General features: G+C 37.9%; 1 protein-coding gene across 3 annotated transcripts in view; it reads right to left on the reverse strand.

Moving 5' to 3' along the window:
• LOC131041733 (uncharacterized) overlaps positions 1-25054 on the reverse strand; it is a 166270-nt gene that overhangs the window by 103951 nt on the left and 37265 nt on the right. For all 3 annotated transcript variants that reach the window (XM_059210823.1, XM_059210822.1, XM_057974924.2), the window contains exon 3: positions 17492-17617. In XM_059210823.1, the coding sequence (XP_059066806.1) occupies positions 17492-17617 (126 nt within the window). The remainder of the gene's footprint in view (positions 1-17491; positions 17618-25054) is intronic.

Below are 25054 nucleotides of genomic sequence, written 5' to 3' on the forward strand. Positions count from 1 at the left end.
ATCACCAAATTGAGTATCAAAAGAGATACGAGCAAGTACCAGAAAAGGTGGCATCCCAGTCACTATTCCTCCAGTCAGATAGCTCCACCTCAACATGTCCAAATTCAATGTACCTGACTCATTAGTGATGACACAAACTTCGATGTACCTACCCTGGTTTCCTATTGGTTCACAAGCATTAAATGTAATTTTCTCATTGGCTAAAGGAGTTTGTTGTAACAAACCCTAATTAGGGTTTTCATCTTGTAATCCTAGCCATTCATTGTAAATCAATCAGAGCCATTGAAATGTAAAGAGCTCTCTATATAAAGCTTTGGCTCTTCATTTGTAAGGGTTAATAGTGAATGGTTTGTTAATAAAGGTTAGAATAGCTAATAATCAATAAAATAGAATAGCAAATAGAATAGCAATTAGAATAGAATAGGAGGAAAAGGCAAGAAATTGTTGCCTAAATTGTAAATGAACTCCATTTTCATTGAAGTTAAGGTGAAATGTGTTGTTTCTTGCAATATGCATGGTTTCTTGTTGAATCTTCATTTTAGATGATAGATAATTAGATTGAATGAAGGAAGCTTACTAAATGAATGAAGCATTCTAGGTCTTAGAGTAAACTTTTTGAGCCCTTCACCTTTTGCTATTTCTTTATTATTCCCGGTGAGTAGATAGGACCTGAGTTCCAGCAAATTAGACACTCAGACCTTCAAATGTAAGTCCCCTTCTGATTCCAACATAATCACATCATACCAACAGAGCTTATCCACACATAGAGAACCTACATACCAGAACCTTGGAGTTGCCTCGGTTGATCCTTAGGCGAAACCTTCAACAGTCAAGGAAACTTTGTTCAAGAGAGGATAAGATACCTTGGTATTTTATTCTATGTTCGCATGTGCATATAAAACACATCAACAGTACCCTACCTCAAATGCCTTGATCAATGTTTACTGCTATATCTAATAAATCAAATATAGGAAATAATGATTATACATGACAATGGTTACCAGACACAGCAATTAAATATATCTTTATTTGCACATGACATTATTACAGAGAAGAAGACCAAATATGGTCGGCCAAGGATTACAATTAATTCGACCATACCATACTACCTTTCTTGGTGGCACACAACAACCATCAACCAACCGAAACATTAACTACCTGAGAGTGACAATCCACTTAATACGAAAAATTAATACATTGGCAGATAACAAATATTATCAAACATAACTGTAGACACCCAAAAATGGTCAACGCTTGCGAGGTCATACTTTAACATTTGCGCATTGCCTCATTTTAGGTTTTTGTGTAGCATTAACATTTCTCCTATGTCACGCACTTGATTTTTATCATTTGCGAGCATCGAGTCATTCTTCTACATTCTTCATTCATCTCGTCTTCGAATTTGGTCTTGTCGACAACAATCTTCAATCATGATTTTGGTCGATCTTTGTCTTTGTCAATCTTGTCATATTGCGATCGATTCGTCATCGATCCTTGTCCCTTTCAATCATGTCAATTTGGTCAATTTGTCATTGATTTTTGTCAACCAATCTCAATCAAATCATTTATCAACACTAATCATTTATCAATTCAAAATCATAATCAAATCGAGTCAATTATCTTTCAAGACCTAATTCGCCTTCTAGGGTTTCACGATTTAGTCATTTAACCTTGCTTATCATTTTCTTCCTTTAGGGTTAAATAATTTATTTATTTATCCTAAGTCTTCTTGTCACAATTAAATGTTCATTTAATTGGCTAATTATTCCTCCTATTTTTGTAAATTAATTAATGAATGAGAAATTATTAATTAATTTACCTATTTTTCATCAATTTTCTAATTTCCAAGTCATCATTTCCAACCTAATTTTCTAAATTCTCCTATATTCCTAAATGTCTATTTCTATTTCAAATTCTTGTCATAAATCTTTGCATAGCAATTTGTCATAAATTGTCATAAATTGTCATAAATCCTTGCATAGCAATTTGTCATAGACATGTCATAATTTTGCTATTCTTGATTTGAATTTCTATTCGAATCACTATCATGCTAATTTGTTCATTTCTCCAATTTCTCTATAAATTGGATGATCTTCATCAATCAAAGCGAATCCTTAATCAGACTAATGAACTTATGCTTCTAGTACTCTTGAGCTTTTCATCAATCTTGCTTTCAATTGTATGTGCACTTGTAGGTGAGATCCACAAATCCATTGAAGAGGAAAGAACAACAATGGAGCTGCATGGAAGGAGCATTCAATTTTGCATTTGGTTTGCATAATCTTTCATTTTGAATGCTTTGTTTTCATATCTCTATTGAGTGTGCTTGGAATTAGGTTCATTTGCAATAAGTGCTCTTATGATTGAGTTATCATGTCTAGTGTTTTGATTGATTTACTTGTTTTGATGATTCCTAATTCCGATGCTACAATAACAATAGGCATTTTATGCCGACTACATCATCCCCCCAAAAGAAAAAGTCATCTTCCAGACAAGAAGTAAACATCAAGTAATATTTGAGAAGACTAATGACAAGAGTGTAAACAATGACTTGGACTAGACAACCCCAACTTGTACTATACTTGCCAAATCAAATGGGGGTTTGGGGGCAACACCCCCAACGGGATCAAGGGGCAACGCCCCTTGCAAGGGTCTGGGGGCAGCACCCCAGTGGGGTCACGGGGCAGCACAACTTGCAAGGTCGAGGGGCGGTGCCACACGGAACTCCACAGCACACATTAATTTTCTAATGTTCTAAGATGTCGGAGGCAATGCTGATGAAGCCAAAAAATGGAGATTTGGCAGTGTTTAACCAACATATGATGTCAATTTTCTGATAAGTCGTAATCTCCACTTTAGAATTGATGATCGTACTAAAAGTTTCTCTATTTTTTCTGCCTTCCCCTTGTCTGGTGTAAGTCCTCCTTGACCGTATGATTTGCCAAGTCGTCCCTTATGCAATCTTTCTTCACGTTTTGTTGGCCCATATTTGCCTATTGTCTTGGCACACAATCTTTGTACGGCTGAGTAGGTGCCTCATACGGATGTCTCCCTTTTCCGTACGGACTTGTTGACTTCCCGTACAACATCTCTCCCTTCATGCATTCCTGCCACCCAAACGGATTGCTTTGATTTTCTTTCCCCGTACGGTGTATAGTATAACAACCCTCTACTTTTGTATGGCATGCCTAGTGCTAGTACGGCTCCATTTGTTTGCCAATACAGTGTTTGTAGAGCGTTCAACCTTTATCTCTTAAGTTCGTACGGTATGTGTCTTTTGTGTTCGTCCGAACTGTTGTCCTCGATTTTAATTTGGCCAAAATCGTGAGGCAACCCTACGAAACTGGCCCGTTTCGTACCTTATGGTCTCCAAAAGAGATTAATCGACTTGGTCAGTTAGTTTGTTTCATTCTTCGCCTTTCATTTTTGTTATTTTTCTTTGCTTTTTAAGTTTGCATTTTAACTTGCAGTTCGGACTTTAAAGTCCGAACTGCTGTTTGCTCAAGATTGCAATTCGAACTTTAAAGTCCGAACTGCAGTTAGTTTTGGATTGCAATTCGGACTTTTTTCTCCAAATTGCATTTGATTTTTATGTTAGTTGCATGTCGGGTTTTAAAGTCCGACATGCAAGTACTCCTAGGTCGCATGTCGGACTTTAAAACCCAACATGCAACTACGGGTTGTATTAATTAGCATTTATTGCTAATTAGGGTTTTTGGTTTGAAGTTGCTTTTAAATGATAATCTTGCTTTTTAATCCACATTTCTGGTTTTTATCGCGCACGTCTTCCTCCTTTTTCCTCGTTGCAACCCGGATTTCTTCTCTTCATTGTTTGATCAAATCGCCCATATCCGGATTTCACAAATCTCCACGGCAGAATAGGTATGTGCTCGTTTTCAGGTTTTTATTGTTTAATGTTTTTACTTTCGTTTTTTCCTTTTTGTTTGTCTTTCTTGTTTTCGGTTTTCCCTTAAGGAGAACGGTCGGGTTTTGAACTCCGATTGCCTCCTTAGCTTTGGAGAAACAATCGGATTTCAAAACCCGACTGTTCTCCTAAACCTCCCCTATTCTAAGCTGCATATCGGAGTTTAAACTCCGGTATACAGCTGAACAGTTGTATCCTCCGCATATCAGACTTTAAAGTCCGATATGCGACCTTTTAACCTTTGCATATCGGACTTTAGAGTCCGATATGCAGAGAGGTATAGGTTGGCATGTCGGGTTTTAAAGTCCGACATGCAAACTGGCTGTCCTTCCCTTTGAAGCCGATGTGCCTCTAATTTTTTCCAGTCAACACATCGGACTTTAAAGTCCGATGTGCTCATGTGAAGTCCTTACAGTTACATTTCGGACTTTAAAGTCCGATATGTAAATGTTTTTCCCCAAACTTGCACTTCGGACTTTAAAGTCCGATGTGCAAATTTTTTGTTGGTAAAGAAGCAGGTCGGACTTTTTTCTCCGACCTGCTATTTTAGTAGTTTTTACTCCTTGGCCTATTTTGAGTCTCGTTTTTCGATCCGTTTAAGAAAAAATTGATTTTCGATAATGATGAATGGCTAATCATCAATGTTGAATGCAGTCATTGTGCACGAATGTCAAAACTCTCCCACAGCAAGCCTGAGTCTTCTTCAGGACAACCTTCTCCGAGTAAGGCATCATCAAAAAAGATGAAATACAAGTACAATAGGTACTTGAATATGTACCCTGAAAGTTCAATGGATTCTAACATTAAAGAGATCAGGGACACTGAAATTGGCCACGTTGACATGCAAGAATTTCTTGATCGGGTTCAGAAGGCTCCTGCACACCTGACCAGTTTGATCAAATCTGAGCTGCATAAGTATGCATCCTTCCCAGTTGCGGCTCATGATCCTGAATTTGTACTAGCAGTGGCTGATCATTTCAATCCAAGCACAAGACAGGTAAGGGATGATGATCAGAAGGTCATAATGACTTTAGACAGCGTATTTTTCAATAGTATCTTCGAAGGCTCATTGGCAGAAGAAGTGGCTGATATTTCTCAAGAGAGTGCTCAAGAGTACTACGAGAAACACGAAGATAAATGCAAAAAGTTGATCAATACTGTTTATCTTTCAACTGCTAGATCCTCCCTCACTTCCCGGTGGCCTAAGTCTTTTCACAGGAGTGATTTTAATGAAGAATATAATGACATGGTCACCATGTTATCCAGAGTGAGAGGATTAAAAGACTCTCATTATTTCCAAAGCTGGATGATTTACTATATGAATATAATCAGGAAAGGGACAAGAAAAAAATCCTGAAGCAGAAGTGTGAGCAGTTGACCAATGTCCTCCTAAAGGTAACACAATCTTCTCAAGAGGTTGAACCTATAGGATCATCAATAGACACTGAAGCTATCAAAAAGATTGAGCAGGTAGGAGCTAAGGGCCGAGTAATGGACGAATGGATCTCACGGCTAAGGTCAGAAGGCTCTCATCTCCTGAGTTCAACGGTGGAGTTATTGTCTGATTATGAAGTGATCCAGAGTCGGATGCAAGGACTCAAAACCTCTTTATCCCAGGAAATTGAGGAAGTTGTGAAAAGCACTACCCTTTGGAGCAAAATGGAGGATTTCAAGATAGATGTCCTGGTTGAAAACAAGGTAATTCCCACAAGAGAGAAGTATATTCAGATCTTATCCTTATTGTCTCATAAACATGAGACGATGAAATTAATGATTGCAGAACTGGATCGTGAAAAGAAAGGTGATGAGGAGGTTGACCTTATTTTTGCTAAAGTAGGCGATCTCCCTTGCTATTTGTATGATGGTGATCAAAATCTCGTCACTGCTGAGGTCGTCACCCAAGAATTTCTTTCCTTGATGGACCAATGCACGGGACAAGATTTCTCCCTTGATACATTTGACAAATTGTTGGAAATTCAAGTCAGCTTTGAAGTACTCGCATCCATGCTAAAGGATGTTAAGAAGAAGTAAGTGAAGATCCAAGATGTGATATCCCGCGTTCAAATCATCACGAGTTCTACCTTGATGCCAAATGAAGAAGAGGTCAAAGCTATCCTCGCCAAGTTTGAAGGTTTTCAAAAATCTAACGAAGAAGAAAATCAAGAATGAAGTTCCCCCTTTTGACACTCTTCCTTCATGCAGCTACACCAATAGATGTTGTAAATTTTTGTGCAACTACACGTTTTCTTTATGTAGTAGTTGTAGTAAAGTGGGACTATGCGGTTGAATAAGTCAACTGTGCCCACCTTTTTCTCAACTTCTTTTCCTATATAAGGAGGACCTTTTTGTAAATATTTTTATCTTTTTCATGCTTAGCAAAACTCTGCTGGATTTTTATCCCAATAAAGACTTTGAGCTTTTGTGATGAGAATTCAATCAAACAAATAAAGAAAGCGGTTTTGTTGATTGCAAACTTTGTGTTGTATCAATAAATTTGTTTATATTATTTAATGTTCCTATGTCCATTGAATACATATCATCTTTACGTATTTGATCTTAAGATATTGCTACATGGTTAAAGAGCTCTCAAATCTTGCCAATAGACTTTGTGCTCTTAGCATGCTTGAGAAATTTGCTGATAAAGGAAGTAACTTGTAGTAAGCTTTGTATTGCTACGGTTATTAGTAGTTTAATTGATTAGAAATTTACACTTAAAGACTTTGAGCTTTAAGATAATTTTCTGCTTGTTTAATTTGTAACGATCAGTGTAAATCAGTGTTACCATAAAGGAGACTTTGTGCTACTTAAAAGTAACTCTTAGTATAGTTTATTAGTTTAATAGTTCTTTTCTTTGAATATCTAAAGAGGTAAAGAAACTGTAACTAGGCGAAGGGAGAATACATAAACTCTAAAATAAGAGAGTTATATGCCCAACGCCAACCCACCATTTAAATTTCTTGATTAATTAGAGGAGAAATTTCATAGGGAACCTCCCCTTGATGAGAGGAGAGATTAATTTCTTAGCATAGCGTTGTGTGAATTTTATGTTTTGTCATTAGTACGCTGGTGACAAAATATTCACCCAACACGAACAACTTCTCTTACCATATGGATTCGCTTCTCCCACCATAAATAGCTTCTTTCACAAACGAGCTCCTACCTGAACCGTATGACAACTTCCGTACAGGCAACTTCTACTCCTCCCTATAGCATATAGATGACTTCCACTTTGCCAACTTCTACCTTCGTTGATCAATTGTTTGCCTTGCACAATGTACAAATTACTATGGTGTTGGGCTCCGTTTGTACAACGTACACATTTCCACCGTAAGGACTTTAGCTGTACGAACCTCCCTTGTAATGTATGTACAGCATACAGACCTTCGTACGGTTGCAACCTGTCGTGCCCACCTCTCAACGCATACAGTGTGTTGGTGGAAGACTTCGTAGTCTTCCATCTGCCAGTGGAACAACCCATTGAGAGAGCTTGTCTCATCCTCCCAGCAACTTCCAAGTTCCAACACCCCTTCATCATTGGGTTCCATTGTCCTTCCTCCCTCCATCCTAAACTCTCCATTCTCGGACTCTAAGTCCGATGCCAACTCCTAGCTTACTAGCTGGCTTCACAGGTCGATGACATACTTCCTCATGTCACTCTTGATGGAGAGTGTATTCTTCTTCCAAATGTGGTTTGCTTTCACTGTGATCAGCCAACCCCTTCTGAGGAGGGCGTCGTACACCTTTTCCAGTTGGATGACAACAAAGTCCAAGAAGAAATGCTAAGTGCCGATGTTGACCTTCTATGCCATGAGCGTCCCAAGTGGTTGATGTCGTGCTAGTCAACACCTACCAAATGAAAGGTGGGTGGCCAAAGCGTAGGTTTTCCAAGGCTCTTCCAAGTTTCCTTCGGTAGTACATTGACTCTCGAGCCTCCATCGACGATGGCGTTTGTTAATTTCATTCCCATAATTTCCATTTCCACGATGGTTGGCTTCCTACCAATGCTCATTGTCAACAACATCTAAGTCATTTGCCCCATCCCCTTTACATGGCAGTTTCTCCGCCAATTTCTCTTCTGGTTTGTTTTGTTTGTGATGACCGGAGTTATCGTCACCAACCGTGTTGGCAATTGCCATTCCTAATTGTAGCATTTTTTAAGAAGTTCTATCACCTTGATGGGTATGGTTGTCTGTAACACCTGTCGAACTATGTTCTTCTCTTACTGCGATCGCAATGACGTACTTACAGTTCTATTAGAGGTTATTCGTTCCTTCGCTAGCACTTATTCTACTTTTGCTCTGGCTTCTTGAAGTCGTTCCTTCGCTAGCACTTATTCTACATTTGCTCTGGCTTCTTGAAGTCGTTCCTTCTCTGTACATCGGTCCGGATACACCACCTTCTTCATTTGTGCTCTCGTGATTGCCAAAACTACCTCATCTTGTTCCTCTACGTCCAGCATATTAATACCCTTTTGCTTCGAGCAATCGGTGTCTTCATGATTCCCTAGTCCACACCATTTGCATAATAGTTCTACATTGTCCTTATTCTGGCCGTCTCTCAGAAAGTGTCCCCATTCGCTACATTGTCGGCATTGTATGATAGGACATCCTCTGAAGTCGTATTGTATTTTATTTCACCCTCGTTGGTTTTGATAATTTCCTAGCAATGCATTATGTGCTTTCGATGGAGTGGACTCTCCCTGTGTGAAGAGTACTTGTGTACCTCTCATCTTCAAATTGTATGGGCACTCCTTGATTGAATGACCCATCACATGGCAAATCTCACAAAACATGTTTTTAGGACAATTATCTTTCGTGTGCCCCTCAATTTTGCACTCAGTACACCATAGTTCATTACTTTCTTTATTGTTTCCTTTCTCGGCCTTCAAGTCTTTCATCATTCTCAACATATCTCATCGAAGGGCCTGAATTGTTTTGGATTCTTCATCACTGATGCCTTTGCTGCTCTCGTCATCGTTGATCTTCCTCTTCCCTCGAGAGGATGTTTTGTTTTCTCTTGATGTCCATCACCCAATTGTAAGCATTGGCATACGATGACGGAGGCACTACTTTCATCTTCTTGCGCAATGAGGGTACCAATCCCTCAGTGAACCACCTCTTATTCAACCCATCGACTAGATGGTTCTCCATCTTGTTCAGCAATTATTTGAGCCTATGATTGTATGCCCATACATTCTCATTCTTCCCTTGTCTAGTGTTGTAAATTTCTACAATAATATCATTTTCATCTCTCAACAGCTTAAATTCTTCTTGAAATGCCTTTTTTAGTTCAATCCATTGGTTCAGAGGGTAGGAGGATCTCACCCAAACACCCAAGGAATCTTACCCACACCCACACAACTCATTCCTCAAGACCTCTCATTGGTTAAACACATCACCTCTAATCCCCTACTCTTCACATACTAGAATAACACCCCCAACACACTGTCTCATTGTTTTAGGACAGTCAAAAGCATAAATGACAATATTTGTTGACCAAACAACTCATAAAACTCTCTCCCTTTGGTTTCAAGACACTCACACATCCCCTTAGGCTCTATCCATTTCCATACATACTCCACTGAACCATTAAACACAACTTTGAAACTAAATAAACAAAATATACCTTCTTACTGTCCTTTTTGATAGACCCGTACTCAGAGATCTATAACTTTTGAAAAAAACATTATTTACTCAATCGCTTCAGTGAGATTCTTCCAAACTTAACCCTCAACAACATATCCAAAATTTAAGAATATCCAACGGTTCAGTGGTGAGATATTTCCCTCGCATCAGGACTGTTGCAGTCAGACCCCAAATCTGACTGTTTTTCAGTTTGAAACCTTCATGAAACACGTGCCAAATCCATCATGGAACCCTGCACACACCATGGATAGGTAAAATACATACTTACCCTCATCCCTGCCCAAAATGGGGTTTGGAAAAATATCTAAACAAAATTTATTACATTTATGAGGCCATTGGATACCCTAGTAAGGGTTTTGACAGTTTTGAAACAAATGTCAATATCTTCCACAAATGATAATGAAATTGCACCAAATAAAAACCAAAGTACTCTTAGTTCATTTCACTTTCATCCCAGTAAGATAACTTAATCAAACAAATGCATATCAATTTGCAAATGAACAAATTTCAGTCTGTCATACGTTGAAAACTCAAAAAATACAAGGAAAAATACAATTTTATTGCTCCACTTCTCAAATCTCGACCTCCACATCCAATCTCTCTCTCAAAATGGATTAATTACATCATTTTATAGTTCTCCAAGCCTTCTAAGGCCGAAATGTAACTAATAACCACCTATAACTACCCTTTTTTGCATTTTTGCAACATTTTGCAACAAAAGTTGCTCAAAAGTTGTCAAGATTAACAATTTCATTTGTCAACTTGACAATTTGAAATCTAACCACCCCAAACCACTCAAATAGTCATTAAATGACCTTTTAAACATTATTACATCATTTATTCATCATATTTATCTATTCTACCCTCAAAACCCAAATTTAGCCTTTTTAGGCCTATTTTGCCAATTTTGACAATTTTACATCTTTTCATTACATTGATTGGCACTAATGGCCCATTTACATTTAAAAATGCCCTCATAGGTCTCATTAGCTTCCTCCAATGCCCTGTATCATCATATGACCCCTTGAACTCACTGTGCTCAGGGTGCTCCTACACCATCCATCCTGCCTTGTGCTTAGCCTCTAGGTCTGTATACCATTTGATGGCAATTCCCAATAGGGTGGCGGGAAATGCCTTCAGCTAGTAATCCTAGTCATCCTGACCATTTGTCTCCCACATTGTTATACAAGTCTTGCAATGGCATACGGGATCCTCCAATCCAACATTTTCATCTCTCAACAGCTTAAATTCTTCTTGAAATGCCTTTTTTAGTTCAATCCATCCTGCCTTGTGCTTAGCCTCTAGGTTTGTATACCAGTCGATGGCAATTCCCATTAGGGTGGCGGGAAATGCCTTCAGCAAGTAATCCCAGTCATCCTGACCATTTGTCTCCCACATTGTTATACAAGTCTTGCAATGGCATACGGGATCCTCCAATCCAACCCTTGGCAATTTCGGAAGTTTTTGCTTCTCCTGGGTGTTCAACATTGTTTTCCACTCGGAAGGTACAGTGTGTATTCAACCAGATTGGACCGTCTTGCTCTCACTCGTGTTCCTATGCCTCTTTTGTACTCTCGGCCACATGCAAGCTCTCTAAACATCCACCTTCTGTGTCTTCTAACACCTTGGTCACCTTCTTCGTTTTTATACTCTCTCCTCTCCAGATTCTTCGGCTCAAGCCCCCTTATTCTTAGTTCCTAGGCGAGGGACAAGTTCCCAATACGGTGCAAATTGGTTTTTTGCCTGCTTACTCCCTTGTGTGTCGGACCTGGGTGGGCTGTTTTGACCGCTACATTCCGGTGCTTTCCTTGCACTCTCGGCCACATGCACATCCTCTACACAACCACCTCCAGTGTCCCCAACACTCCAGGTACTTCCAGGGTCTGACTCATCCATGTGCTTCCTCTAACTGAGGGTCGGTGGATCACCTAATCGCTTGGTCTTGACCACCCTATGGCCTCTTCTCACCTTTATTGGGGTCTAAGGTCATTAATCACTCAAGGCTGACCCGATTTCTTATAAGGCAACGACGCCAAATGTTTACTGCTATATTTGATAAATCACATATAGGAAATAATAATATACATGAGAATTCTTACCAGACACAGCACTAAATATATCTTTATTCGGACATGACATTATTACAAAGAAGAAGACTAGAGATGGTTAGCCAAGGATTACAATTAATCCGGCTATAATATACTACCTTCCTTGGCAGTACACAACATATTTAAAGAACCCAACGGTTGCCAAGCGGAACACAATCGTCAACCAACTGACACATTAACTACTCGAGAGTGACAACCCACTTAATACGAACAATTAATACATTGGCAGGTAGCAAATATTATCAAACATAACAATAGTCATTTTATGCCGACTACCAATCATTCCTCAAAATTAATCAAATGTCAGTTTTATTTTTATTTTTTAAGCATTTGAGTATTTACCATCTTTAAAGATATCCTTTGTCTAATTATATATTCTTCAAAGACATGTGTACCCTGCCTCAAATGCCTTGATTATTCCTCAAAATTAACCAAAATGTGTCATTTAGATAACTCAGAGCTCCCACCCACATACACACATCATATATCACAGCCACTACTCACACAAGCATAGATGAATGGGCTGTTGTGCTTTGATTTCCCACCATCCATCCTAGATTCTTGGCTTGTTGGAATATATCTAGCCTGAATTAAAGAAAATTCTCACTTCATGCTACCCATAGGCAATCTACGAATGCACAAAAAGGAAGCTTTGCTCTGATTTGAATGCAAACAAAATATTTTCATATATAGTGTTGCAAACAAAATTAATCATACTTCTTCTAGCTCATGTTTCACACCTTCTTCACCTTATTCCTAACTCACAAGGAACTCTGAAATATCCCACCCTGTTCTAGATATTTAATTTCTGAATTTTTTGTTTTGACAATTTCTGATTTTTTTAATGTTTTTTGCATGTAATGGAAATACAAGAAATAATCATGAAAATACTGAAATTACAACTCCTAGACCTTTTCATAAATAATCAACCCACAAATCGGAATTAAATATTTGCTTAAACCTCAGAATGATTACATAACCAGTTTGTGTTCTCTGTCTGGTACAAAGGATTAGCAAGGAATAGCACTGTTTGAAATTATTTTAGCTTCAGCCAATAATCAGCAATGACAGAAAATCTGTATGGCCTAGGGTTTAAACTAAAAAATCTGCAATTTTGTTGCCCTTGGGTCTGCTGACAATTCTAGTCCAAATCTACTAATAATTCTGATCCAGATCTGCTTTGATTTAAACCTAGAAACCCTACATTGGGTCCTTAAGATGAATCGACCAGCCCTTAAATTGGTACAGCCAGCAAGATGAATGCTCAACACCACTAATCTGCAATTCATCCTCTTCCAATCTGCCCTCTGTTTTCCTCCAATATGACTGATCAAAACTTTATCAGATTGAATTCCAATGAAGCGCAAGAGCAACCCCTAAAATGGAGTTATCAGCAAGGTCTTCTTGGGTGATCTTTCACACTTGCAAATACCGTTCTTTCGTCCTCAAAAAGCCATTTCTCTCAGCACAACAAGCAAACCCTTCTCAACTCCTCTTTCATATATTTGAAAACAATAATGAATTAATGAGCTCTCAAGAGCCCTTCTATAACCTTCTCAAAGACCCACGACTTGGAGGAAATGAAATGCACTTCCCCATAAAGGCTTAATAAATGACTTTATAATCATTAAAATAACTTATGCAATTAATAATCCTTATATCCCCTTAATATAAAGTCATTAATTTGATTAATATTATTAAAGTCAAAACTTTAATAAATTAATATTAATCATTAACTCCAATAAATGCCAATATCGGAACATTAATTAATTCTGCCAACTACCCAAGCATAACCATAATGCCCCTGATCAACCCTAGTGACTTACTATATATATTATGGACTCCAACATCCAAGTGACTTACTAAAAATAGTGTCTATCAAATAGCTCTAAATGATCCCTAAAAGGCAAATCCATGAACCAACTGATGAACTGAGTTGAAGGACACTGGAAAAGACACCGAAGTGTCAGCTGAAGAACCCTGAATTACCCTCTAAGGGCCCCCTAATCACCACATTAATTTACGGGGACCACTGATAATATAGACCATGAAAAATCTTTTAAACCTTTCCCTTTTATTTGTTCTCCCATTATGCATAGCCCATTGTTGTAAATCTTTGCTATAATTACTGTGAGCCTATGACTGTTAAATCCTTGGGAGGACTTTTACATAGTGTATGTTACTAGATTGATAGTATTGTAAGCAACTGCAACTAGATACATTTGAAGGGATTTGTGATCATGTTTATCACAATTTGCACCATAAACCTAGCTGCTTGATAGTAAGAAATCTGCAATTTCAATACGTAGTAAACCTCAATAAAAAATAGAATTCAAGACTGAATACAAAGTCATCCTTTTCTAGGAGTTCACCTAAGTTATCCTAATTATTTTACCTTTAAAAGATCTCTAGGGATCACCCTCTTGAGATTGGCAGGGCTCAAAGTGCAAAAAGGCCCTACACCTACCAGTTAGGGTTTTCATTTATTAGCCAAAAAGGCCCTACACCTGCCAGAAGAACACCCAAAATTGTATATTTTCACCCACGTCTCACAGGTTCAACACTAAAGCAGAAAATCAAATCTTGCAAGGAGCAAATTCTCATGCCATCTCAAATGGTTTTTGCCATAGATTTCATAGACATTTTGGTCATTTTGCATGCAAATTTTGATGCAATTGGTAAGAAAACGACAATTCTTCATGGTGGGATTTTGATGGTAGCTAATGTGTTCTTTGACCTCACCTTTTACATTTTTCAGACTACAAGTTGCGGCATGTGACATCTACGACATGATTTTCTTTTGCGTGCTCTATCAACCATGTTTTTTGTGCCCTGATTCGTCAGATCTATGTAAGGGCAATTGTTATTCATTGTAAAAGGTTTGAGTTTTTTGCATCTGTATGGGAAAAGCTTATTTGGGTTGAGCTATATTTCATGTATAACCTCTATCTATGATTGTAGCTTAGATTTTTGGGTTTGTTGTTTATTTGTAATACCATTGTGAATATTTTTCAAAAATTCAATACAAAACACTACTTTATTCTTGTTACGCAATCTAACTCCAAAATCTTGTAGATTTTTTGGGGATTCAAGGAACCCCTTAATATATATTTGTTGTATTTTGTATGAATTTCTATTAGTTTGCATCCAAGGGGTGAGATAAAACTTTTCATTAGTTTGCATCGAACTGGTATGTGAAGCTTTAAAACTATTTATGGATTATCAAGTAGAGATTGAGTCATTGGGATAAATGGGATTTGAGGATTTGAGCTCTACAAGATAGAGCCAAGTAAATCAGACTCGTCTAAAAAAGTAGGGTTTTTGGTGCTGTTAAGGTGTCCATTTAGGGTAGAGTTTGTGTTGCAGGAGTAGGCATCGGTCTCATGGTAGAAGGCTAGCCACCCACACTATTATAAATCAAGAAAAATCTTCTAAACCTTTTCATTTTATGTGTTCAGCCATTATCCAAAGCCCATTGTTGTAAATCTTTACTAAAATTATTGTAAGCCTATGATAGTTAAATCCTTGGAGAATTGTTGCATAGTGTATGTTACTAGGTTGACGATGTTGTAACAATTGCCATTAAATATATTGTAAAGGATTCATAAACATGTTTATCATAAGTTTCATCATAAACCTAGTTGCCCAATAGTAAGAGATATGCAATTTCAATGGATAGTAACCCTCAATAAAGAATAGCATTCAAGGCTGAACATAGAGTCGTCTTTGTGTGAGAGTTAGACTAAGTTCTCCTAGCTATTTTACCTTTAAAATATCTTTGGGGATCACCCTACCAAGCTTGGCAGGGCTCAAAGTGCAGAAAAAGTTAAAATCCTCTTGTTCACTGACCTTCTCAATATTTAATTTAAGATATGTTCCTCGTTGTTTGGTAAATTGGTCACTTTATCTGCACCCTATTGAGAGACTTAGAGAAGGTTAATGCAAAAAAGAACACCAACAACATCAAGCTGCGTCCGAAAGCTAGAAAAGAAGAAAAATGAAAGATGCAATCACTCCTTGCATTTGTTGGATGTAAAGAAACAAGAGGGCACAAAGACACAAACAGCTATAGCAGTAGCCAATAATCCTAACATGCAAGCAAATTTGTTTGATGAGATTGATCCCTATAATGATTATACTGCACAAAATTTTGAACCCTCCATTTTTGCAAAAAAAGAGATTGTTGATTTTGAAAGGTATGCTATGGAGGATGTGGTTGCAATAGAAGCAAGAAATATTCGACTGGATAGCATCAATGTTGCAAAGGACTCATTCCCATCTAGTAGTAGGGTGGATCCACAAGCACAGTTCCAAGCTGTGCAAGGAGCCACAACTGAGTGCAAGGATGGGGAAGAGGAGATTGTAAAATCTTATAATTTGTAATCTGCCTAAATATGCAATTTACAATGATGATTTTTAAAGACAATCATCATAAATTCATAATAGCTATCAGCTAGTAGCTATTGTATATGCATTAGGATGCAATATTGTACTCTCTTTGCATTCAAAACTTCAAATATAATTGAAAATACTTCCCCATGGTTTGATAGACTTATTTAACAAATATTGTAACTGAATTTGGCAAAAACAATTGTGATCTTAAAGAAATTTAAGTAATTCTTTTAAGTTGTTGAGTTTCACAGAGGTTTTTCTGAGTTGGAAGTTTTTGGTTTTCCGAATCCAATTCAAGTCTGAGTATGCAAACTATGACATTTGGCACAAAATAACAATAACATTTTTTTCCTGCAATTCAACAAATATTTTAGTATTTTTAATTTCATAGGATTTTCCAGTGTTTCCTCATTTTACATCTGAGTGCTTGAATGCCATTTACACTTTCAGTTTGCTGTGTAAATGCAATGTAAGTGAAATGCTACTATGGTCTCACTAATCATAAAAATAGTGCAGTTTGTATCGTTTGAAATTGTGCAACAAACAATTTTGTAAAATTTCAGGAGCATGTTAATGTTTTTGATTAAGGATCCAACAGGTTTTTGATTAAGGAGCATGTTAATGTTTGTGTTGAATAAAAAATTAACATATATCGCACACTAGAATGTTCTATTTCCCACACAACCTCACATCTGTGTCACACCAGAAAAAAACATGCACCGGAGTATATTGATTGTATGGGATTCTCAAATCCTGACATGAACCAAACATTGAAAATGAGGAAAAAAAAATATAAGTATCCAGTTTGGGATGGTCGGTGCTTCATCAAGATTTGGCAGTCATAACAAGGCAGTACAGGATTGAAGTTACAGACTCTTCCTGCATTTTATCTGGAAAAGAGGAAATGGATGAGCATATCTTTTGGAGATGCACCACAGCTAGGCTTTTTTGGAGCTGGTTACAGGTTGAGATCAATTTCCTTTTTATTGCTCCTCTGTTGTGACATGGGCCCCTGCTAGGAGGCTCTTGGATGATTGCAGACAGCTGCAAACATATTTGGCAAATGCTTCAGCTGGCATCCCTGACTTTTCTGTGGAAGAAATATATGAAGCTTCTTTTCAGGAGTATTGTTTCTCACTCTATATGGAAAGCAAGATTTGGCTCTTCAAGTCAATGCGAAGTGAAGTATTTTCATCCAGACATTGACTGTTTTGCCATTGAAGAGAAATATTAGGTGTTCTCCTTTCTTTCTCTAAAGGAAGGGATCTTCCTTTTAATCCTAATGCTCAGAAGTTATAAATTGTTGACCCATTGTGATAATATAAGCCTCTATTTACTTTTAATTCTTACATCTAACTTACAATTAAACTTAAATACCTATACCAAAACCCAGAAAACAGACTCAAGCATCTACAATTTACCTTCATCGACAAAAACATAATTTGTTTGTAGAAAACATCAGCTGTCCCCATAATGCCTGAAAGACAGATGAGTGCAGGCACCTGCTTGGGACCATAATCATAATATCGCCATTGCTTGAGTCCAACCTGCAGCACAAACCACATCTGATTATTTTCAGAAGCATTTAAACATACGAATACTGTTTAAAACATATTATTTGCATTATCATACTGAAAGTTACGCAAAGCCAACCACATCTGATGATTATGCTGTATTCCCTTGAGGCACACATTCAACATAACCAAAAGTCTAAAAAGAGGTGCTTAAGAAAATTCTGTGATTATCAAACCCCTTGGGAACAAAACAAACATCAACCAACAACAAAAATGGCCCAAGGATTTCACATGGTGAGCAATTTTCAGAGAACAATTTGCATAGTCGAATAGAGTACCCATATATAACAACTTGACCAAAGCAGCATCATAAAAAGATGAAAAGACCAAACCATCACCCATCCTTACAGTTTTCTTGCTACCACCCAAAAGCATAATGCATGCAGCCTGCACTTACAATAAACATCACCCACCCAGCACTATATTAGTGGTTGTTGATGGTCTCAACGCCACTCAGTTCATCCTTATCTGATAAAATGTAAATGGTAACTGCAATAGTTCCAGTCTCACAAACTGGTTTCAAGTGATGACTTTATTCCAGTTTCAACATGTCAAAATTATTCACCAATTCAGGGATACACAACAGATGAGAAAAAGCTTGAGAACCATCCTTCTCTCCACCAATGAAATTGCCTTGTACACCAATAATACGATTAGTTCACTGTAACAGTTGTAAGTGAGATGGTTTTCTTGCAGCAAGCCAAATCGTCCCAATTTGTAGCATCACATCCATTATTTCCCTATGGTAATCTTCCAGTTTCTAGAAAATGTTAATACTGGAACAAAGTGGAGCTTCCTGAATTATGCCAAGGTTCCAACTCCCAAGGTCCTCAAGGAAACTTTTCAAGATCATTACAATCAAGGATAATAATCCTTGAACATCAAGTTGAATGAACAGGCCAATATAGGAACAGAATGAAAGAGACAAAAAACTTGCAGAATGAACAGGGATGTTTCAGCACTTTTGGGTCAATGCCCCACCTACAGAAATTATAAGGACAGATCTGCACCGGAGTCTAACCCACACCATCAGAAAAGACACATAACTGCTGATATCTCGGAACTGAAATAAAGCAGCATCCTTTCTACTTCCAGTATCCAGACAGTTCTTCTAGAGCCCAGGGGAATGCCCCAGCATCACCAACAATTATACATTGGGGTGGAAAGTAATTGATTTGGCATGAAATGGCTTGATTAGAATTTTGCATTAGGAAAATTATAGAAATTCAGCTGTTCATAGTTTGTAGAGGCTTGACAGAGTGTTAAAGGAACAACTATTGATGTACACACTTGCTGTATTTATAATTTCATTAAATCCACCAAAGGGGAAACCAGCATTTGCCATTACCAAAGCTGATTTTCCCCATCATAGGGTTTCCAGACTTGAGTTGTTTGTGTTGAATATTTTATTTTCCAACATGTTTATTTCTGGCTTTCCTACAAAATGCATGCCTCTTTAATAGTGTCATCTGTTGGAGCAAGTAGAACAGAAAAATTAATATTTGTGGTTCTTAAATTCTACTAGTTTGGGAGTTTACAGATCATTCACTCTCAAATATTTACCTTGATTCTACCAATCAAATCTCAAATCCTGGAGAAATTCTCTGGCAGTCCAAGAAACTCTTTCTCTCCCCTCAAAAAGGATATTTTGTTCCATGATATTAGAAGTTAGTGTCCATTCTGCTGCTTTTTCAAGTAACTCTACTGCCTGTTTTATCAAAGCCTTTATTCCCTTTACAAGAGACCATTTTCCTCCATCAGATATGCAGAGAAAACAAAAAGAAAAAAATAACATAACACATGGAAACAGCACCTCATTAAAGTGCAACAAGCCCTTGTAATTCGGTGTCTTCAAGGTGGGCAATAATGTATATGGATACTGAGCAAATAAATTCCGTCATTGCCACATCTGGCACTGTCATCCCATCCCACCTTTTCAGCGGTTCATCTCAGCAAAATTGATTAGCACATACAACTTCATTATTTGACCTTGTGGATGTTGGGATCCAAGAACACTGAGAGGGGGGGGTGAATCGGTGTTCTGCCAGTAAGAACAGTTTTTATCCTCTTATACCATGCATATATAAACCGGTAAACAAATAAACATATAACAAGAAGCAAATAAACTATCCACATAAATGAACACCATAACACACAGAATTTATACGTGGAAAACCTCAATGAGGAAAAACCAAGGTGGGATTTGTGACCCACAATATCAGTTCACTGGCCATATGAAAAGATATTACATATAATAGGGGCCTGCACATGCAGGAAGGCACATTGCCTAGAGCATACTGCTCATCACTAAAGAGCCTCATTGACTACAAGCTTTTGCTAAAGTTACTGTAAATGAACTCAAGGATGCATCTGCTATGCCAAATAGAGTTCCGGTTCTGGCTCTGCTCTGTACCGGTTCATAACCTCTAGACTGTTACCGGTATTACTTCTCCTCCAAGAATGCTTTCCAAGCTATCTACAAATCATGATATAACACTCGCATACAAAATGATCTTCATACATATATTTTGCATCATACAGTTCTGCTATATTCTCCTATATCCACACATATCATCTCTCATCTTCTGTCAAAAATAACCTAGCAGACTGACCTATATACCTATTACAAATGATATGCCTTACGTCAACTTACAATATATTTACAAAGATATTCAATGTCGGCCTTGACAATATTTACAAAAAAATTTATTAAGTAAATCCTCCTTGATGTCAGCTTCCAATGAAGTATTGATGTCGGTGTTGGTGAAGCCCTGAATGCTCCAAAGTTGGTATTTGTCGGTATATGCTTCCTAGTGCCTCTTTATGACTTTCATCTAATCTTGTTGCCATCAATGACAACAAAATGAATCCAATGAGTGTCAATTGCCAACAATCTCCCCCTTTGGCATTTATGGCAACACTCATGTGAAAAATGGATTCCCTGTCGGTATGCTCCCCCTGAGCAATACACTCCACCTGATATCCTTCCCATGTGTTTCTCTGATATTTTTCACATATATGCATACTCCCCCTTTGACATTAATGCCAAAGACCGGTGAAAGAATTGAAAGAATAAAAGAACAGAAGAATATTGTTAGTTTCACTGGAGCTTAGTCATCTTCAAGATTTCCGGGTATGCCTTTTGCAATAACTGAAGATATGTATCCCAGCTGGATTTGAAAGTATCAAAAATAGATGCAAATCCACTTAGTAAGTGGGAAAGTGTTTCCTTCTCTTGGATATCTATCGATGTGGGTTTAGCTATCATGTCCATGCACTCTTTCTTATGAACACCCAATGAATCTAGTCTAGGACTTACCAATCCTCTTAGATTTCTTGCTCTTCGCATGATTTTATCTCTCTCCTTCTCAAAAGAAAAAATTTGGTTCTCTAAGGACAAAATTTGTCCATCAACGGATGTGGTCAATGCAGTCAATCCATCAAAAGAATTAGCAATTTTAGCCATCTTATCATATAAGTCTTTCAATCTGCTATCTACATTAGCCATAAGACTTTCTATGTTACAACACACTCTGTAGATGTTTGTACATTGTTTTAAACAAACCTCAATAGGAATAAGTTTGTCCTCAATTTTCTTCTTCTCTGTTTCTATAATTTGATCAAAAGTTGTTCTCTTTGCTGCTGTGAAATTATCCAAAGCCTGACGGTCTGCAATCTGCCTCAGAGATTGAAAATTGTTAGAGATATGCTCTATCAGAGTCTTGAGCTTACCGGAAGGGCTTGCTCCATCTTCAATCTGACAGTCAAGTATTAGTCTGTGCAATACTGAGACCGATTGATCTATTAATCCTTTATCTACAGTACCTTCCTTCAATAATTTTTTGAGTAGCCATCATCATTAATTCAGTTGGACTCAACTCAGAGACTGATTTCTTTTCAACCTGAGAAGTGTCAATTGCTAAAACCTTTGTCGGGGAATCAATTTTACCTACCGGTATGGACTCAGTTGCTTTTACCTTGTCCATCTCAACCTCTTTTGCACCGGTGGCTTCGCCACTTGGTGCAGTGTCGGTTACTACCAGTGGAGTATTATCCACAATATTTCCAGTGTCCTATACATTGCCTTGCTCAAAAATGGTTTGTGCCGGTATAGACTGTACACTCTCCTTAGCTGTCGGTTGTGCTTGAGTATCTATAGTTACTACTGGTTGTGTCAAAATAGGAGTTGAACTGCCCAAAATACCCTTCCCTTTTGATTTGTCAGGAATGGTGGAAGTTGTTGCCCTTGCAAATTCTTCTTGAGATATGAGAAAGTCTAGGTTTTTCTGAAAGAATTTGGTCCATCCCTTACTTGTCTCATTTATCACCTCATTTACTCTCCCCATCATAAGGCTTATCTGTTGGGATTTGCTACTGAAAACTGTCCTATTTGCAGTGTCTATACATCTTTTCATTTCTTCATTATTTACAGCACCACACAATTCCAAAAGTGCAACTTCTTTGATCTCCCTATCTCTCTTGACAGCATCAAGTCTCCTAGCCTCAAGCTTATTATACAAGGATAAAGGTATCTCCTTCAAGATTTCAACTAAGGCTTTCTTATAAATGTCTATATACAACAAAATAGCCTCTTCCAATTCATTTTGCTCATTCACTTCTAAATCTTCATAATACTTTGATATATTTTTCAGTATTCCATCTTTTGTAATTTCATCAATAAGCTCAGCACAAGTCATTGTGGTCTTACCAGTTCTAGTATCATCACCCTTCTTTTTGCTTGTGGTTGCCGATGTGATTGGTTTCCTCTTTTGCATAGGCTTCCTTGCCGGTGGTAGAGGTGCAGTAGGCTTAGTTGCCTTTCTAACAAGTCTCCTCCTAGGCTCTGCCTTCTTCTCTACCGGTGGTTTTACCACATTCTTCCTTTGTACCCTTCTAAAAGCTAGAGGTTCATTATCCTCAGAATCAGAATCAAAGGTGACAGGGGAAATGTGAACTTGTGGCTTCTTCACTTTTGCAGTACCAACCTCTGCCGGTTTAGCTGCCTGTTTGGATTAGAACCCAATTGAGTGTCTATCTTATAAATCACATCTTGTACATATGCAGACATCTTTTCTATTTTCTTCTCTCTTCTCTTCCTGTTAACACTGGTTTTCACTTCAAGAGCCTTCTCTCCTGTTGTACCAAAATGCTTTGTTTTATCATCTAATGGGGCATCTAACAACATCTTTGCATAGAGTTCAAAAATGCTATCATCCACCTTATCCAAGCTCAGTAATCCAGATTTGCCTAGGTTCAACTGCTTCCATAAGAGTTTCATCAGTTTTTACCATGAAACAGATATCAGTGGAATACTTCTCCACAATGTTCTTTGAAATTCTCTCCCTTTGCCTTATGTGTTGTTTGTAACTAAGGCTATATAGGGTTCGGATTGCCTTAAGGCAACATCCGAACCCTTTTAGGTCTGGGCCCTAAAGGATAACGTGCCCCAAGTCTAGGCCCTGCCCTATTCCTCACGCTATCCTAAATACACACGCAATAACAATATTGGCGCCAAAACTTAAAGGAGGCCGACTTGCAAATAAGGGTTAAAGGTGCATATAAATAAAAGACATTTCACAAGTCAAACATGATCATTTCAATCTCAAGCATTCGGCGAATCAACTCTGCATGAAAAGTGTGAATTTACACTAGGAGGGTGCGAACTTGTGCGAACTTGTTTAGACTTATGCAAACTTGTCCAAGAGGACAAAGGCGATCTTTGGTGCAGATTTGAAGAGCTTAGAAGTGCAGATCTGTCATAGAAGAAGGGATCAGATCTGATAAGTATTGTACTTGTGATATTAAGGGAGAATATACAATCTGACCAGTGGGTCTTTAATGCTAGGTTTTTCCTCCTTGGAGGTTTTCCCAAGGTATTTGTGTTTGTCTCTTGTTTACTTCCTTCATTTCTAAGTTTACTGAATTATGATTTACTAAAATGTTACAAATCTGATTAACAAACTAGGGCATAATTAAAGGACATAAATCTGATTACTAATCTAGGGCACAAAATTACATTATGTTTTCTTGAAATGTCTTAAAATACCCCCAAAGTTTCTCATCTCTGCCGGTACCAAGACCGGTGATTGCTTCCTTGATCTGCATACCTACCGATATGTCATGAGCCCAATGCTTCTTCCCTAGACAAGGCAGCTCATTTAGGAAGTAAAGCATTAAACAAACAATCAAGTTTCCATATCTAAAAGTGTCTTTCTTGATTCCCTTGATCTTACCAAGGTTTACCATCAACTCACTCCTCATCCATTCACATAAATCATACTTCACATTATTCCTCAACATCTGATATGCAACATGAATGCATAAACTAGCAACAGAATTCAATCGGTTGGATTGAATTACCTTGTAACCTATGATCATGCTTGCAAACTTTATATCTTTGTCGGTGATTGTGCTTATCCTCGTTGATCTGTTATCAGGTGTAGCACCGGTGACTTTCTCGACCTCTTAGTTGGAAATTCTCTTGCCAAGTTCTTGTTCGACCCTGGGTAAGCCAGTGATAGCTTGAATAGCCTCCTTCGTGATCATGTAAAGCCTATCTAGCCAAACAAATTCGTTGCGAACCCTTCTCAGAACGTATCTGATAACCTCATCTTTGAATTCCGGTATGTACAGAATACCAGTTAACCCTAGATCCTCAATTGCTTTGTATTCCAGTTTGATGGTTCCAGAGTCTCCAAGTATCACAGATTGATACATGCTTTTGATGTCTTCTGTGCCCAAATCCTCAAGGGTGCAATGAATGTATGCCCTCACATCTTCAACATACATTACGCCGTCATGAACCCTAGAAAATGCTCCTGCAGAGTCTTCCTTTTTAGCAATTTCAAGAACCTCCTTAAATACTAGCCTTAACCTATCCTTGACTTTGACAATGGTGGGATTTGCAATAAAAGTAGGAGCTGAAGATCCAAATGCCATTTCGAAAAATACCTGAAAGTGAATGTCGATGGAAGATTGAGTGCTTCAGGTAACTGCTCGAAATCCTTTCACAATGCTTTTGCTCGCCTTTACTTCGCTCTGAATGCTTGAATGCTCAATGAGTGAAAATGAATTCACTTACCCCCTTTTATCAACGAATAAAACCCTATTTTTTTGTAATAAATGCTTCGCCAACAACCCTATGGATGCCGGTTTCACAATCATGTGTCGGGTGAACCTTCATCGATGATGAACACAACTTTCCAGATCTCCTTAAGTCTCTTCTGGGGTACTATGAAAAATTTAGCAATGACTTTGCAAACCCCTAAGGCTTATGCCTCAGTTACTAGTGGAATTTCCTATCGGTACCTTGTTCTACCGGTGGAGTTACCGGTATAGATCCATCTCCACTTGGTTCTTCAGATTTTCAAACCCATCTCTTGGTGTGATCTTGTTGTATTTCATCTACCT

This window comes from Cryptomeria japonica, chromosome 8, assembly GCF_030272615.1.
Source record: "Cryptomeria japonica chromosome 8, Sugi_1.0, whole genome shotgun sequence".
NCBI classification, from domain to species: Eukaryota; Viridiplantae; Streptophyta; class Pinopsida; order Cupressales; family Cupressaceae; genus Cryptomeria; species Cryptomeria japonica.